General features: G+C 44.5%; 1 protein-coding gene across 1 annotated transcript in view; it reads right to left on the bottom strand.

The window, feature by feature from the left end:
• Positions 1 to 261: 261 nt before the first annotated feature.
• KCNE3 (potassium voltage-gated channel subfamily E regulatory subunit 3) overlaps positions 262 to 19070 on the bottom strand; it is a 90818-nt gene continuing 72009 nt past the window's right edge. The window contains exon 2 of the mRNA XM_078656251.1: positions 262 to 1066. Within this exon, the coding sequence (XP_078512377.1) occupies positions 700 to 1066 (367 nt within the window). The 3' untranslated portion in view covers positions 262 to 699. The remainder of the gene's footprint in view (positions 1067 to 19070) is intronic.

Below are 19070 nucleotides of genomic sequence, written 5' to 3'. Positions count from 1 at the left end.
GGAAACGCAGAGCTGCACCATATTCTTGTAAATATGGTGCAGCCTTGCGTTTCTAAAGTGACGAAGCATGTCGTTATCCTTCTTGGCTTAATGACACACTTTGCCACCTTATTGTAAACATGCCCCAAAGTGTGTTAAAATTGGAAAATTCCATATAACTCTCAGGCAATTCTCTCCACATTTTGCATTTATGAAAATGCCTCTGAGGAAAGCACTCCCATCTAACTGGGGTTAAAAGAAGATTTCAACTTAAGACCTAGATGGACAGACATACATTTATTCCTTAAAAGTTCACAGACAGTGAATGTAAAACTTTGCAAAACAGGTTATTTCACAATAAAAAATCTAGGATTCTCCATGTCAGCAACGAAATGTAGTTGCTTTGTTTCAAATAGACCTCTGCCATCTTTAGCCCTGTGTGTCTCAGTACTTTCTTTAGTAGTGAATTCTACTCCTTAGTGATTAAGACAATGGCAAATGGCTTGGTGTTCTCCCAGCAGTCGTGTCTCTGATTGGTCCAGCAGGTCCAAGAACAATCAGGATAACCACGTACATCATTCTGTCCACATCCGCCAGAGCCAGTAAAGAAGTTCCCGACGTCTCCTAGTTTGAACAACGTACCATCAAGGTTGTGCGGCTCCAGGAATGTCTAACACAATAGTGCCCCCTATTGATGGACCCATGAAGGTTCTACTAGGCTCAGATTATAGAAATACGATTCTTGATGTACACATGATATGGATCGCTCCGCTTGTCGACTTTTCTCGATCTGGTGTACCCCATGATCAAGCTGCCAACGGTCACGGCAAACAGGAACATGACGAAGAGGATGTACATGTAGGAGTAGTCGTCCTTGTGGCTTGGGTCATGGCCAGCTGTCCGCGTGTGGTTTAGGGTCTCCTCGGTTTGGCACGGGAGGCCATTGAGTGTCTTGTTCAGTGCCTTCAGAATATAATTTAAATTCTCGTATAGGCTTTCCACCGACTTCCCAGGTTCCATACCTCCACGAAATGCAGCCCAGAGATGAAGAGAAAAGAGTCTTCCAAGGTGGTGAAATCTTGAAGACCTGAGGAAAGATTACAATTTATTAAAACACTTCAATGCTAGAGCAATGCATCACCCCACGAGCAATTCTAACAGAAGCACACATTAATTATAATGCAGTCATTCTGTATGACATCAATTTAAAAGTGATTTCCCATACCAATTAAAATGATTTCAAATGCACTTGGAAATCATGTACATTGTCTTACTGATGAAATATATCAAGCATTAGGCATTCTTAAAATATCTCTTCAATTTCTTTTGACCGACTATATAGCAAGGTGCTCCTGCCGCCTGACGCATTACAGATGTGCTTGGTCTGACCACCCCAAATCCCTGTTATATCTTATAGGCTCAGCCAACAAGACCACCAAAGAGACCTCAAGAAAGAGCACAGTGCAAATGACAGGTTTACCTGGGTGACTATGATGTAGTAAACTTTGTGACGAGAGGCAATTAAAAGCAGGGCCAGATTCAGGGTGGTGCAACCAGTGCAGCCGCACCTAGCACTGACCTTGGGGGGGTGCTGTGTTTAAAAATAATTTATGGGTTTAACAGCACCTCCTGCAGAGTTTCTTGTGCATCCAACAGTTTTCAATCAACAATAAAAATGTTACGATAACTCTGGTGAATAATGTTCCTGTTGGAGAGAGGGATGTTTTGTCTAGTGGAAGTTTTGACTCATGCTACAGTAGCTCAGATGGTTATTGTGCCTGCTGCAAAGAATTTGTACCATGCAGATCACAGAGCTGAGTGTGAGTGAACTATGAGTGGGGCTATGAAAAAGTGAAATGAATGTCAGAGAGGGGCACTGTTGGATGTTGGTAGTGATAGAATTTGTGGAGAAGGAGGTAATTGGGCGACGTCAAACACATTGTCCCATTGGGCGCCACCAGCGCTAAAGCCAGCCCTGATTAATAGTGATACACCTGAGTGCAGCTTCTCTCATGTACAGGGCCGGACTGGCCGTAGCGGGCACCGGGCATTTCCCCGGTGGGCCGCCAGTGTTGGGGGCCGGATTTGGGCCCCAGGGGCTGATTTTGTCACACAGACATTTTTGCAGCATAGCTGCAATATCGGCCGCTGTAACACATTCGGCCAAAACCAGCCGTGGCAAACAGCTCGGCCGCACCCCCAACTCCCCGGGGGACCAGCCGAGCACTTTGCCAAGGCCGGTTTTGGTTCCCAGTCCGGCCCTGCTCATGTACAAGGGATGTTGCACTGGTTTATTCAGTCGCTTTTGGTTTAGAGAACAAACAGAATGTACACGTGCCAAATGTATGGGAGCCATCAGACTAGGCTATGAATAAACTTCATTACGAGCACTAGTAAGGAGAGTTGCTTAGCTTCCTTTGAGTGTTCAATGGATGGCATACCACAGAGGCCAAAATGGCCCCAGAAGATCATGGAATAAAAAAAGCTGATGCATGTGTTGCATAAACTAGTACAGAAAAAGACCAGACCTCAGGCTCAACTCTACTGAGATGTGCAGTTTTAGAGATTAAAGCATCTGAAGGTATTTACATGGAGATTAAGAAGGCAAAGCCCTACATTGGGGTATTGAAAGGAGTGTATCCAGCACAAGCACTAGATAAATTAAAGTATATTCATCCAATTCTTTTGAGATAAGACAGCACGAATACATGATGTTGGAGTGTCCTGACATGGGTTCCAAGCTCACTCTGCCACAGGGATATGAGGAAGTACTAGATCAAAACATGCTTCGGATTGCTTGGGATTCAGGTAAGACTGAATGTGGCCTATTAATGTTGTCGGGGTTCTCTCTTTTGGAGCAGGGACAAGACAGATCTGAATAATATTGACCCTCATCCTTAGAGGCACATGGAATGGGATGCCCCCAAAGTAAATACTAGTGGTTTAGATTAATGTACACTTTTCCAAAGTTTAAATGTCATTTACAGTCATGGAAGTCGAAGAAGAACAGAGACAAGCAAGTTATAACTGGGCAGTGTGCTGGTGCTCCCAATGAAGTTAGCATGCATTGCCTAGAGTGAGGTGAGGGGTCTGTATATAAAGGGTTAGTTTAGCTAAAAGAGACCTAAAAGAGTGGGACACCCTCTGTGGGAGGAAAGAAGACCAAAAAGGTCATTGTGCATTGTGACTGCTTGTTTAGTAGTGAAAGATATTAATGAGCAGTATTTAGTGTGTTTCCTAGACCTGTTAGCCCCTGTGCCACTGCACCTTCTGCACCATTTGAACCATGACCCTAGTGCCTGCAAGGCAACTGCACTTGAGACTGCTTGGTTAGTAGTAAAAGCTAGCAATAACCGGTATTCAGTGGGTTTCCTAGAGCTTTTGGCCCTGTGCCACTGCACCTTTTGCACCATTCAAATCATGACCCTTGTGCCTGCAAGGTAAATGCACTTGTGACTGCTTGTTTAGTATAAAAATACAGCAATAATTGGGAGGGCTCTCACAAAAGTGCGAGTGAGGGGCTGCTCTGGTTCCAAGCGCTGTGACATTGCTGTTTATGATATAAAATGTGTTTTTTGGTGCCAAGGGAGTGGTAGCTGTGGGTGTCTGAACAAGTATAGGAGAACGGCAGCAGAACATGTCAGAAAATTCGCACATTCTAGAGAAGTATACACATGCACTTCGGGTCACACTTAAATGCGGACTAAATCAATAAACATGCCTGCTTCAGACTAAAACATAAATAAGCTCAAATATTTTAAAGCTGCATGTACTTTTAATGCAGCATAACACAAGTACTTAAATATGTAAATCACGGCCACAGGCATCCATGTGTGAGTCTGCAGATATGCTAGTTTATAATGAAAGCAAGCCTTGGTGACAAAGCCAGCATCAGTCCACAGCTGCTCTTCACAAAAATCCCCTGACAGCAAATATGAGTCAAAAAACATGATGAACTATGTTAGATTGGTTATTCCAAATTGGCACATTTAATGTACTTGTAAGTTCCAAGTAAAGTGGCACTACCTGTGCCCAGGGCTTGTAGAGTAAATGCAGCCAGTGGGCCTGCAGCACTGATTGTGCCACCCACTTAAGTAGCACTTTCAACATGTCTCAGGCTTGCCATTGCAGCTTGTGGGTGTGCAGTTTTGAATTGCCATTTCGACCTGGTAAAGTAAACCTTTTGTTAGGCCCAAATCCTTCGTATTTAATACATATAGGACATCCCTAGGATGGGTTCTGGATCAGTGCTTAATTTGGAAAAAAGTAAGTGCTAGGGCCCTTCTCGAAAGGCCACTGCACTCTGTACCATTTACTGCCCATGCCACCGCTGCTAACGACAGCAGCAACATAACACTTAATCATTGCATGTGACAATTCAGACTATTAAAGTACGCACAAAGCTATAATACTGGAATGAGGGGCTGGTATTATTCATTTTCAAGCAATTTGACTTAGTCAATATGGTTGTTGTGTTAATCTCAAAATTTAACAGACTGCGCCACCATGTGTTGGGACTGTCACCACAGCCGGTAATGACAATTAAGTGCCGGTGCAGGGCACCAGAAACCACCGGCTCAAAATAAGCAGTGCCCTGGACATCCCAGAGGGCAGGATGTAGTGTATTTAAAATGCTGTACATGTACTTTTATGTTATACATGTCCCGGTAGTGAAAAAATCTTCAATTTGTTTTTCACTATTGTAGGGCCTTCCTCTCCCATAGGATAACATTGTAGTTACCTTATTAAATTTTATAAGTGTAATTTCCAAATGGGAACAATTCTTTTTCTGGGGTCTCTGGAATTGTAAAAACAAATTCCAAACTTATGGTGAGGTCAGATTTTAAGTTACAATTTTAAAAATAGCAAACACAAGGAGATTATGGACGGAGCGCTGAAAGTTTACCGACACTCACCCCCAGTCATAGATCTGGGTTGAATCCATCATCGTTCTTTAACTCACTTCGCCATCCCAGTTCAGACACAGCTATATGGTCTTGACCCTGTACCTCATGGGAATAGTCCAGCCCATGTCTTCACTGGACCGGAAACAAGTATCCTGGGGCTGGTTTCGGGCCAACAGCCCTCATCAGCCAGGCTAGCCTGAATCCAGTAGCAAAGCGAGCAAGGGACCCACCTCTGGGCATACCCTGCCAACTTAGGACGAACAAAGACATTGTTCTGCATCCTGGCCATCAATTGTTCTTTTTGCATTTGTCATCCCGAGTGGGACGCGTATGCCCAGACATGGGTTCCGTTGTCTCCAGGCCACTAGAGTCAAGCTATCCTGGCTAATGAGGGGGGAAACCCTGAAACCGACTAAGGATGCTTGTTTCCAGTCTGGGGAGGACCTGGCCTGGCAGTTTGGGCTGGACTGTTCCCATTGGGTGCAGGTTCAAGACTGATTTGCATATGGCTGGGTTCAAACTGGAATGGCATGGGGAGCAAAAAAACATGGATTTAGGCCCAGATCTCTGTACTGGGGTGAATGTAAGACATTGTTCTGCATTCTGTTCATCAATTGTTTTTTTTACAATTTTGAAAATGTCACTTTTAAGGAAGTTGGCATTTTCTTATTTGGTGCCTGCAGCCTGTCTCTGGATCATATGACTGGGTGTAGTTAACAGTTGGACTTTGTGTATTCCTATTAGACAGCCACACACAATGGGGAGCTTAGGGTATGGGCAATCACTGGAATTATGGAAAGAAGGAGCCAGACCTAGCCCCACTTACACTTGAATAGGCTGTGTCCTGCTTACATACAAAGGGCTGCATACCCCCTGTAGTTAGTATGGGGCCATGGCCAGGAAGGCACACCACCGGTACACTCCAAAGCCATACCTCTAGAAGCTTCTCCTCACTTCAGAGGCCCAACTGGGTATAAATACTGGACATCAGACACCAACTTTCAGTACACTTTTGGACCTGTAGAAACTCTGCCAGGAAGAAAGTTTGCTGTGCTGCTGAAAGGCTGCCACTCTACTGAACTGCTGCTCTGAAGGACTGCTGCCCTGCTGGGCTGAACTGCGGCCTCTTGACTGGGTGAAAAGGACTGACCCTGTATCTCTTGAACCCAGATCCCAGAGTTTTTCCAAGGGCTAGTTGGCTGGCCTTCTGATCTGAAGCCTCAGCGACACAACAGACTTCCAAGCACCTTGCACCTGCACCTAGACTCTGCCATCTGTGATTCTACTCTGCCAAAACTGGTCTCTGCATTACAGCCCCTCGTAACCGACTCATCACCGGGACTGTACTCCGAATCCTTGAAGCCAGACGTCGCATCACAAGGCCCATATGGGGGATCCTCGACAACGCAGAGCTTCTCATCGCAGCCTCGCAGTATCTTAGAACCAAACATTGCTTCAGCTGCGCAATGCATTTTCGGCGCGGATCCTCAGAAAGCTCCACAAACCAGGATTTAAGGTACTCTGGTCAGTGGGCCTAACTGGGCCCCTGTAGCCGGCCCATTTTTCATCGTAGTCGACCTGGACTTGTGACTTTGTCTTGGTCTGGCGCAAACATATTTCTACAGTTGGTGCTTTGTGCTTTTTGGTGCTATTTTCACTAAGATCTATAAAATTGCATATCTCTGGTTCTACTGATTGGATTTTTGCCATTTTGGTCTTGTTTTATTTATCACATTTTGCTCTATTCTTCCAACTTGGTGTGGGATCCTACCTTTATTATTGTTTGAAATGTTGCACAAATACTTCACACATTGCCTCTACCTTAAGCATGACTGCTTTGTGCCTAGCTACCAGAAGGTTGAGCACAGGTTAATTAAGGGTTGACTTGTGCCTCACCCTAACAAGGATTGTGGTTGGTGCTTGACCAGGGCTCACACCCCAGTCAACCAACAACCCAATTTCTCACAAGGCCATATTCACAAAGCTCTATGTGCTTTTCATCGAATTATCAAAATCACAAATCCTCTGAATGCAATTGTGTCTATGCAGCCCCGCAGAAATCTCACATCCAGAAGCTGCAGAGGATACAGAATAAATAAGGAAGAATATCTTTGAAGCTCATGAAATTCGAACCAACCTCGCCTGCCTTGAAGCACCTTCACAGGCTCCCTGTATAACATAGAATCAAATTCAAGCGTACTGTGTATTACGTACCAGGCATTATACAAAACGGGGCCCAGCTACTGACAAAATCTGAACTCACCTGACCAACCCCGGGGAACCGTGAGATCAGCTGATACCCCACAGCTAATTCATTATAAGCCCGTAACATTAAACATTGAGGAATATCCATAAAGATCTAAGTCCCTCTCTTGTGGAACACCCTTGATCCGTTTAAAAAACAAAAAAAGTAAACTACCTTCAGCTCCATTAAATACGCCTCCTTCTTATGCACAGTCAACGTATAATCCTTCTTAGGCATAGTCAACGTATAATCTAAACAAGAGTTCCTCAAAGTTCCTTCCACAGTTCCCTTTAACTCTGCCTCCAGATGTTTACTACATACCACTGTTGTGATATATCATCTACCTCTACCTCTGTATTGTGTCCTATGGCCATTCTACAGTACACTGAAGTGGCAAGCACAGCAGCGTGTGCGTGATTTTTCAAACTACTAAATAAATACATTAATAAATGCCAGTGGAAGTGACATCTGCAAAAAACTGATTCATGGGCAGAAATCGTGTGATTCCCTTGATCCTAATTGTATGACATGTAATATAGCATTTCTGCTGTTTATAAGCTCTACCAATAACAGATGTTACTATTATCCAGTTTAATGGTGCTCAATGCAATGATCTCAGATTATTTGATTTGGCTAATGAAACTTGCCACACTCATCAGCAGCAAGTATTTAGCTCTCTAAGCCTCCCCTTAAGAGTAGCCCAGAATTCTACCATTTGTCTCCTGGTGTTATCAATACTGATAGTACTGGCGATGCCAGAAGGAGGGAATTATTGGGCATTCTGCGGTTATTCAGGAATAATCTGAAGGGACAGTGTTCCTGCATGTTTTCCTCAGTGTTTCTCCTTGAGAGTTCACTTCAGTACAACTGGCAAGGCCTCTTGGTGAAAAATACAAAATGTGTGGTTTTCCCACAAAACTTCTAATTTCAAAGGGACCAGTAATTCCAATTATCCGGTCCATCGGAATTAGCGAGCTAGTTGTAATAAGGGCCGAGAAGGTCATGTAGATTTGGTGGATACAGGAGAACCGCCATATTATGTTTGTGCTCCCACCCTGTCAAACTCGTGGCTTACCCAACTCCTTTAGATGTGGGGGCATTGCTGGGTCCCCAACAGTGAGACCTATCTGGCTCTTTCAACAGAAATCTTTGACCCCTTAGACCATCCACCACCGAACTGCCAGGCTACAGAGGCGGAACTAAGCCACTGATTCTTCCCGCCAGGATCCACCATGTGAGGACCCAAACTCTGACAGGGAGAATATCTCCTTTTCACGGTGCACTTTCTGACCAGTTAACTGGAATAGAAGCAATTTGCAGATATGCATATTATCTAATATGTTTGTGGAACTGAAGTTGAGAGACAGCTGGCCAACATCAGCAACTACAAGATTATCTCTCCGGCATTGGGCCCTGCTCATGACCGAAACAGGCACTCTTGATGGGAATCACAAACACTTTGATCCCTGCACACTGGAGTTACTTCCTTCACCAACTTACTAACCTTCTCAACCACATTTGCACAGTCCATACAAAGTCCTACGGTCTCTACCACACTCTGCATGGACATGGAGTGAAAGACGTAACCAAGGATAATGTTCAACAAAAGCATTGACCAATAACACTTCTGGGAGCCTCCAATCCTTGTCCCGGGAGGCCAATCTATATAACATCCCATCACATTTAGTCCTCTGTCAAATGCAACTTTAGAGGCAATGCATGCCCTGATGATTCATTTCCTCTGGGGAAAAAACCTCATGAGCCATAAACCTAAAAAATATGAGCACCATGGGCTCAATTCACAAATCATTTCTGATGAGTAAAAGAGCACTTTATCAATGCTACTATGGCAAATTTGCTACATAGGCGAGTGTTAAGTTAGGGAATTGGATTTTGGGCATTTCTCAAAGAAGACACTGTAAAAAATGTAAAAGCCGGTGAACACCCAAATACTTGCTTGCTTATTGGTATTCACATTAATTTGCAGGTAGTTTCCAACCGTGATAACACATGCCAATCACAAGTAAGTGCGTTTTTGGCAGTATGCCAAAGGGGCGATAGCATGCCACAGGATTTGGTCATGGTGTAAGATAAGGGGTTTACATACAGAGAACAATTTTCCACATGGAGAAACAAATGTCACTGATGCACATGTTCACTTAATTTATGTATGCAGAACTTTGTACTTGATTGGAATTCCATGTTTAAATTCTATTAATTTGAGTATTTCAGGAAATGTACGACTTTTGTAAATTTTCTAAGGTAGTCCTAGGATTCATTGTAAATCCCTAAAATTGTGTAAATATGCTACAAACAAACAATTAACTTTACAGTTGCGGGATTCCAATTTTGTACCTTGGGTCTTTGTGAATCAGGACCCTCCTAAGCAACACTTCTGCAACATAAAACTGAATTTGCAGGATCCAAGTGGTTATCTCCCCAGGATGTAACGATCCCAGAGACAATGGAAACTCTGCTGACGTAATGATCAATATTTTTTGTGATATGTTGATGTATCGGTATTTCAGACTGTGTGTATCTGGTATTCGTCAATAGCCCGTCCAGTCTTTCATCTTTTCCATTCCGGTACATGTAGTCCTGCACTAATAATTGTAAAACTGAAACTACAAGCACCAGAAGGCAAAGAATAAACTAAAAAAACGGGATACGTTATTCATGTACGATAGGGAACAAAGTGAGAGCTCTAAAGATGCTGAATCTTAATAAAGCAAAAGGTTAACCATGGTTTTTTTTAATATAAAGACAGGTTTGATACAGTGTCATGTCAGTCCAAGAATTCCCAACACAAAGCTCATGGTCCCTTTTATTGGACACATCATGAAACGAAGTTTACCACACATTACAACTTTTCCAGTCCTGGAATTTCCTTTCCTTTCACAAATCAATCTTTCAAGGTGTGATAACTATATGGGATCAATTAAACTAAAACGGACTTCAATCTCAGAAAGAACTAGCATGGTAAATTAAAATATGGGAGTGGAAAGAATTATCCCAGTGACATGAAGTCCTTAGGTAACTGTTATTATTTATGTATTAGAGTGTTTACCCCTTTGTAACCATGGCAGTCTTGAGCGGTGTTGTCATGGGACACATGGAATGCTCCTCTGTGTTCCAGGTGACATCATGAGGACACGGCATAGAGACGGTTGATGGATGAAGAATGCATGGTGGAGGGAGGATAAAACAACCGCGTACTGCAAATCCTAATGTACGAGTACTTCTTCTACTACAGTAACCCTATCTAATAAGTTCTAGGTTTATCCGCTAGAAAGGTGCCAATACTTGTGGATTTAAAGCTCTGTCTTTAGACCTTCATATGTCAGATCAACTCCTGCTGAAAGTCACCTTGGAATATAATAGTGATAACTCTACCTGGGCCCATTTCTAGATCTCGCAGAGACACGTAGCGTTAATACGATCCAATCCATAGAGAGGGGCAAAGGCCATCCTCCTTAACCTTTGAATGTTGTGTCATTTTCACACTCATAAGCCATTGGTGGAATGTATTTATTCATCTATTTCAGAGTTGTATCAAGCGCCCACATGATCTGGCGGCATCAAAGAAATGTACAGTGCACAATATCGGCCACCCTTAAAATGGTGGTTGCATAGATCATAGAGTTACACTAAGTTGCATACTAATTGCATAATGCACTAACTATGTAAATCATTACAAATGATGGGTTAGCTAGGCCAGTAGTTTACCTAGTGTCAAAATAAAGGAAGGACCCTTAAGGAAGACAGCAGATTCTTTGTCCTGATGTGCTCCTATGATTAAGCATCTACCCAGTGCACTGTAACCTATATTGGACTAGGACAATATAATGCTCAGATGTGCATCCTCTGCTCAGCTGTGCATCCTCTGCTCAGCTGTGCATCCTCTGCTCAGTTGCGCATCCTCTGCTCGGATGTGCATCCTCTGCTCAGATGCGCATCCTCTGCTCAGTTGCGCATCCTCTGCTCAGATGTGCATCCTCTGCTCAGATGTGCATCCTCTGCTCAGATGCGCATCCTCTGCTCAGACATGCATCCTCTACTCAGTTGCGCATCCTCTGCTCAGTTGCGCATCCTCTGCTCAGCTGCTCATCCTCTGCTCAGCTGCGCATCCTCTGCTCAGATGTGCATCCTCTGCTCAGTTGCGCAGTCTCTGCTCAGTTGCACACTCTCTGCTCAGATGTGCATCTCTGCTCAGTTGCACATCCTCTGCTCAGTTGCACATCCTCTGCTCAGTTGCGCATGCTCTGCTCAGTTGCGCATGCCCTGCTCAGTTGTGCATCCCCTGCTCAGCTGCGCATCCTCTGCTCAGCTGTGCATCCTCTGCTCAGTTGCGCATCCTCTTCTCAGTTGCGCATACTCTGCTTGGTTGTGTATGCAATCAGGGTAAAAATTAAGAAATGCCAAGAAACAAACAAAGTTTAAGCGAATAGGTCTAATTCATTTTTTTCTAAACGAATATTCGTGAATTAGTGGTTACGTTTATGTGCAGGTGGATAAGTGTAACGAAGGATAGACGGGGGACGAATGATGAACGTACAGGGGATCGAATAAGAGTCATGATGGGTGGATCAATGAGTGATATTGTGAAGGAAGGCTCAAGCGATGAGTGATAAAGTGGGTGGTGGATGAAATGTCAATGCAGGAATTATAATGAGTCTCAATAGAAGGAACTTGTTGTGGTTACGCTTACAGAATGAAATCCTTCCTTTTTTCATGAAAGTACAATGTGTGCTGCAATGAATGGATGCTTCACCGTCCATGCGTTGAACAGAAAGCATTTCTTTGGCATTGTGGGCTCCTCGGGCAGCTCCACCAATGAACTGGCAACAGGCTGGTAAGATGGCAAAACCCCATCTATGCTGATTGACAGCAGAGAATGCACATCTGAAGCTGGGTTGTGCCGCAGGATTTCATCACTTTGGTGTGAGATTGTTTCATAGTCAGCAGGGACATGTGAGAGAACTTTGCTATGTACTTACAAATACTTCCACCTCTAAGCATCGTTTAGGGCTCTCAGACTGTCATCTTCAAAACTTAACCAAGAATACTTCTCTTTTGCATTCATTAGTGTGTTTAATTGTGATTGTGTTCAACCAAATGCTTTAATGCTTGTGTTTAATTCAGCTGATAAGAGATAAATCTAATCTGACACGGGTGCGAATCAGGACTTGATCGACCCAGTCTTTCACCCGTCTCAAGATGATACATTGAGTACCAATAATCTATGTAATAATAACACCGGGAATACATTAAGGTAGTGCTAATGTTCAATAAAAGGGGTATATTATATAGCATATCATAAGGAAGTGATATTTTGTAACATTTCTCTTTGCAATGGCCACTGCAATTTTGCAGCTGCACAAATCACTTGTCTCCGCACTAAGAACCAGCAAACTGAAACATGAAGCCCTATGTAAAACAAGCACTGGCAAAGCCATTCCTTCTTGCTTTATATACTTGAAAGTAGTATTGACTGGCTAGCTTGTGTGTGTAATTGTGTGAATGGGAGAGAAGACGCCCATGAGAATGACTCAATGAGTGGATGCATGGATGGATGAATGAGTGAGTGGCTGGGTGCATGGTTAGATGAGTGATTGAGCAGCAGTGTCAAGAAGAAAACGCAGCCTCCTTATAACAATGGGATCATGGTCACTTCTTGCAAGCTGACATAAGCCATCTTTCCCATCTCAGCATTGTCTATCATACTCCACAGAGCCAATCCCTGCTCAAGATTGGATGGCTTTCAGACCGGTCTCAGTAACCTTGCTCCTGTTTGTTGCTGTCGGTGCTTTCTGTGTTTGACCCGCCTACAGGGGCTTTTTGGTAAAAAACTGCAGCAGAAAAATGGAAGATACAACATCGATCTTGACAGACATTGACAACTTCTTTAAACAAGCATTGTCAATGCCAATCGGTCTCACTGGTATGTAAAGGTAACCACGACCGATTGACCTTGTCATTGCTTGCCTTAGGGTGCAACCACCACACGTTTTCCGATTTAAGCTTACATTTCTTAGTGGTGATAGGTATAGACATGGAAAGTGCTCCCTAGCAGCACAGAACACTGTTTCAGAGCGTACTGATGGATTTTGCGTTATGAATACTTAAATGTTTACAATTCAGCACCACTAGCCTTCTCTGTTAAGCATCAAACACAACAAAATCCATATTAAGCGTTGCATGGAAGTAAAGTGTGAAGAACTATGATGACTATAATGCATTGCGATACAAGAGTGTGGGCTATTTGCAACTTGAGCACTGAAATCAATAGGGAAGTGAGTGTACAGACCCCGCCCAAACAGATCAGAGTTCCAAGTCACTGCGGCTCTGAAAGTCAGAGAGTAAAACTTAGTACCTTGAAACTCAGAAATGTCCAGAAGATGTATATTGCTAAATTTGCTATTTCTGCGCCCACCAGCCAGCTGCAGAGAAATCAAGGACAGAAGTTTCTAACTCCTTCAAGCATAGATTTAACACTCCCCTGAGTTTGAACCCATTTAGGTGTCGCTAGAGACCCGTTTCATTACTTAGCAAAGCTCAAAAAGAAGAAAAAACTTGTTTGGAAAGTAGCTTTGGGTCAGCCACTTTCTTGATCTGTTCTAAAGAGACTGGTTATCTTTGGACTGCCCAGCAGATAATTCACTCTGTCCAGGGACCAAAATAAGTACAGTGCATGGACAGGGGAAGTGCCAATGAACTGCAATGGCGGTGCCTGCCTATCATACATGCTTAGGCTCCACCCAAGAAGAAGTAATTCCATCTGCTGCTGCAATTACCAGTTAATGCCACTGAAACAGCAAGTGTGTCTGTCACACTGTGTGCCAAGATCACGACCTGTGCTACAAGTGGTCTTCAATGATGTGGGGGGCACACGTGGCTACGGCAGCTCACAAGAGAGGCAGGAGCATGTGTGGGCCTGCCACCAGCAGCAGCAGATACCTAGGCTGCACCTTCCCATGCTCTGGCTCCCTACCACCAAAGGTTCTCATGGCTACCTGGGATATCAGCCTGCTTAGCAGTGATGGCTCCTCCGCTAAGGCGGCGGAGCTTCGCCCTTCCGCTTTTCAGCAGTGGAAGGAAAAATCAAATGATAATAATGATAATAACTAAAAGGTATTATCATTTTCCTTTTTTCCTATAGTAGTAGTGGCATCTTTGCCAGGTGGGGCTGGGCTGCTCTGCTGACAGAGATGGGGAAGGGAGGAGTGGTTTGCACTCCCTAACATGCGCATGAATGGTTGGTCCGCCCGCTGGGGCCGGCCAAACTTTCATGCGCACGTAGCATGTTTTCCACTCAGGCTGCATTATAACCTGGGTGGAGAATATGCCAAGGCTTCCTATCCCCGTCTGAGCTCCGTGGTTTGGCGCTCAGGCCAATCACATTGCTGCAATGCAGCATTGTGATTGGCTCAGGGAAGCTTCAGCCTGGGTGCTTCCGGTGCCTTGTTCAGGTCAGCAAAGGAGAGACGCGGCGAGGGAAGACATGGCGTGTAGGTAAGTTGAATAAAATGTATTTTTCTTTTTTTTACCGCATCCCTGTCCATTCGTACACCAGACACAATACGCCCCGCCACCACAGATCCGTGCCAGACGCTACTGCTGTTTAGTGCAAGTATCCTTAACGCCAAAAGTTCTCGCTGGCCACGCGGGACATCGGCCTGCACAGTGCAAGTATCCCTACCACCAAAGGTTGTCGGTGGCAACCTGGTACATTAATGCTCAGTGCAAGTATCCCTACCCCCAAAGGTTCTTGGTGGTTGTTAGAAATGGGGGTCTCTAGTTGGAAAAGGTTTGCACCTTGGTCCAAGTAGGGACCCTTCTTCCTAGTCAGAGTAAGGGGGATACACTTCTAAAATAACCTCTGCTCACCCCCTTGGTAGCTTGGTACGAGCAGACAGATGTATCTCAGAGGCAGTGTGTAAAGCATTTGTGCACACATACAGTAATACAGTGAAAACACTACAAAAGGACACCACACCAGTTTAGAAAAATAACCAATCTTTATCTAAACCAAGCAAGACCAAAACGACAAAAATCCACAATACAGTAATTAAAATGTAATCATTAGAAGGCAAAAACTCTTATGGCCCGGGTAACAGCCACTACAACGCGGCCATTTCCACAAATACACTAACCACGCATGCTTTACAACGCATGCGTGGTTACCACATATAACCTTTACCACGCATTCCTTTACTACGAAATACGTAGTAAAGGAATGTGAGTTAAAGGTCGAATTAAAATAGGGGGCTAGGGGTGTCTCCCCTCAAACAAAGAATGGGTTGTAACAAAAAAAGAAAACTTACCAAAAAAACGCTCTTCTGTGCCTCTTGTCCTTCGTGGGATGAGCCTCCCCAATGACGTGATTACGTATGTGCGTCTACGTATGCATTTTTAAAAAAAATAGAAGAAGGACCACTCAAAACAGTGTTAGAAGAAGGAGAATTCCGTCCAAAAAAAACATGAGTATATGTTTTAAATTATTCTAATTTATTATTTTAGGCATAATTAAAAATATATTTATAGATTTTAACAAAATAATCAGACCTGCAGTCGGTTTACCATGAAAATGCCATTATCATGCATAGTTATACAACAAAAATCTTTGTAAAGGTATGCGTGGTAAAGGCATTTTTGTGGTAAACCATATGCGTGGTAATGGCATTCCGTTGTAACGCATGCATGGAAAAGGCATGCGTTGCAACGGTATGCATTGTAACCTCATACAACCGTCCATAGCAAACTATAGATGCAACACTTTCAACACAAAGTACCTTGGATGCAGGACAATCATAAACAAAAACCACAGCAGGGAAGGTGATGCGTTGGTTCCTTATGTCCAGGGAAGGTGATGCGTTGGTTCCATACTCTAGGGGAGGTGATGTGTCGGTTCCTTACTTCTAAGCTGGGGAGGTAATGCGTCGGTTTCTTACTGTGCAGGAAGGTGATGCGTCAGGTTCTTACTGCAGCCCTGGTGTTCTTGTAGACTTGGCACCCCGGTGTGATGTGTGGAGATTCGGGATGCGTAGGTTATCGATGTGACGGCGGCAGCAACAGTACCGCGTTGGTCTCTTCAGCCACGGTCCCATGATGCGTTGGTTCTTGCAGCCGCACAGCAGGGACTGCGTTCGAATTGGTGCACGGGATTAAGCATGTGGTGATTTCTTCAGCTGCTGGCAGGTGCTGCCTCGGTTTCTTCAGCAGCACAGCGGCGATGCGTTGGAAACAGATGTGGATGTGTTGTGCTTCCTTAGTTGCATCTCTTTTTCAGCTCCCTACAGTTGAAACAACCTCCAGAGGCTCAGCACAGCAACAGGCACCACTTGGCAGGTCAGAACTTCTAGCAAAGAAGTACAGGGGAGCTGGAGGTAAAGTCTTGTGTTCCTGAGACAGAACAGAAGGCAAGCTCTACTTCAAGCCCGTGGAGATCTTCCTCAAGCAGGAGACACAGCAAAGTCGTTTTCCTCTCCTTGGTAGAATCAGCCACTGCAGGCCAACCTCAGACAGCAAAGGGGCAGTACTACTTCTTCAGCTTTCCCAGCTCTTCTCTTTGGCAAAGGTTCCATTTGAGTCCAGAAGTACTCATAAGTTCTGGGGTCTTGACCCCAATTATTAAATTCCATTTCTCTGTGTTCTCTTGTGGCAGAGAGGCTTTGTGCTCAGTCAAAAACAGTTCTGTCCTCTCTGGTCCAGCTTCCTGGCAGGAGGTGGACACAGCATCGTGTGAGGCAGACCAGATCCATTCAAGTGAAAGGCCTACCCCAACTCTAAATGCAGCCCAGGTCTATTCAGCCCAGCCCAGACTCATCCAGGAAAGGCAGGCCACACCTCAACCCTCCCAGTGGCTGTCTACAGTGAATGCACATCTTCAGCTTCTATCATTCCAAAGCCAGACAGTCAATCCACAAACCAGCAGAGGCACACAGAATGGCTAAGCAAGAAAATACCCACTTTCTAAAAGTGGTACTTTCAAACACGCACTATAAAAATCATCTTTACTAAAAGATCATTTTTTTTATATTTCAAGCTCAGGCATACCAAACTCCAGCTTTCTATTTTGTCCCGATGGGAAGTTATACTTAAGATGCTATAAATAAACTCCCATTCTATGCTATGCGACAAATAGCCTTCTAATAGTGAAAAAACGAAATACACTGTATTTCACTATCAGGACTGCACGCAGACCCTGCATTGGTAGGTCTGTGACCCCTTTGAAAGGCTGCTTGGGTGAGAGGCACATGCAGTGCTGCAGGCCCACTAGCAGCATTTGACTTACAGACCCTGGGCACACACAGTGCACTGTACTAGGGATTAGTAGTAAGTCAAACAAGCCAATCATGGAAACACCAATCCATATTCACATTTTACAGAGGGAACACTTGCACTTTGGCATTGATCAGCCAAAGCATCTAGACGAGCAAAAACGAAATTCAACATACATAAAAAATACAGGAGGCAGAGGCATAAAGACTAGGAAAAAACACACCAAGGATGCCAGAACTAACAGTGGCCACCTGGGACATCTGCCTGCTCAGTGCAAGTATCCCTACCACCAAAGGTTCTTGCTGGCTACCTGGGACATCCGCCTGCTCAGTGAAAGTACCCTACCACCAAAATGGAGCTGATCATCTATTCCAGGTGAATGCCCAGCCAGGACCTGCCTTTGCTTGTGCAGCCGGTGAAGACCTTGAATAGAGCAGATGGCACATCCCCTGATAATATAGAACTGGGTGTTTATTGACTCCTTCAGGGAGCTGTGTACAACCTGCAGTGGGTCCATTCTTGCCATTACAATTCAACAGCTCTATCACCAAGAACACAACAGCATAGTGACACATATGCGGAGAACCATTAAGAAAGTCAGGTAGCAGAGACATGATATTGGCAAAAATACTTGATAATTGCCCTCCCGTGCTGAGCACCCAACAGGATTGCAGTCAGTCCCTGACAAAGGATTGTTGCCAGTAATGCATATTTATATAGCGTGAACTCGGCCCAAGGGCATGCAAGCGCTGTACACAAGCACCAGATTCCATTACACAAGGTCAGACTCATATTTTTTAGGTAGAGATGGGGTGATCTGCCCTGAATCACATGATGTTAGGCTGGCGCCAGAATCGAACCTGGTTCCCTAGTCCCAAAGTCGAAAGCTCTGGCCAATAGACCACATCTTGCAGTCACTGACATCCAGGGGCAGTGAGGGCACTCTCACAGGGCTACCGTCACCCTGGCGTGGATGGTACTATTCAGACCTGACTGCATCCACTTGAGCAGCACCGATTCGCATCCCAGAAGTGGCTGCAGCATCATGGGTTGCAATCTCTCTGTGACAGATCTAGGGTCAGTCACTATCAGCAGGATGGCAGTCACCACTAGGCTGAATGAGTGTTACTCGCATGCACAAGTGCAGCCCCTCGGGGGTGCACTGCATTCAATCAGACGGGGTTGAATTTACTTGCAGGGGAACCCTGGCATGTGGTCACCGTTTAGTGCTAGAGCACCATTTATGCCCGACACTGCACGGGGGAAAGGGGCACGTTCCACGTACTACCCTTTCTGCAGTACTTACAACGCATCCACTCACCAGCCCATCCATCCGCCGCCTCATCCGCTGACTCATCCACGCAGCCAGCCTTCCACCCATGTGCCTACCACCAAACCACGTGAAATCTCCAATGGGGTTAACCCAGTATCCCTAAGAACCTGGGCAGTTAATCAATATTACAACAATTGGTTCCTTCGGGTGTACCACATTTCTTTTTACTCACTCATAGTTATATGTAGTGTATAAAGTAAAATAAAGATCAGAATCCAACACCACTCATGTATTTATGCACTATTTTATGAATTATAGTCATTCATAAATACTCTTTATAATTTTCAAAAAGGCTGTACAATAAGTGAAAAAAGTGCAATTTTGT

Source organism: Lissotriton helveticus, chromosome 8 (assembly GCF_964261635.1).
Source record: "Lissotriton helveticus chromosome 8, aLisHel1.1, whole genome shotgun sequence".
In the NCBI taxonomy this organism is placed as follows: Eukaryota; Metazoa; Chordata; class Amphibia; order Caudata; family Salamandridae; genus Lissotriton; species Lissotriton helveticus.
Note: the sequence above shows the minus strand (reverse complement) of the source record. Positions and strands in the feature narration are given on the sequence as shown.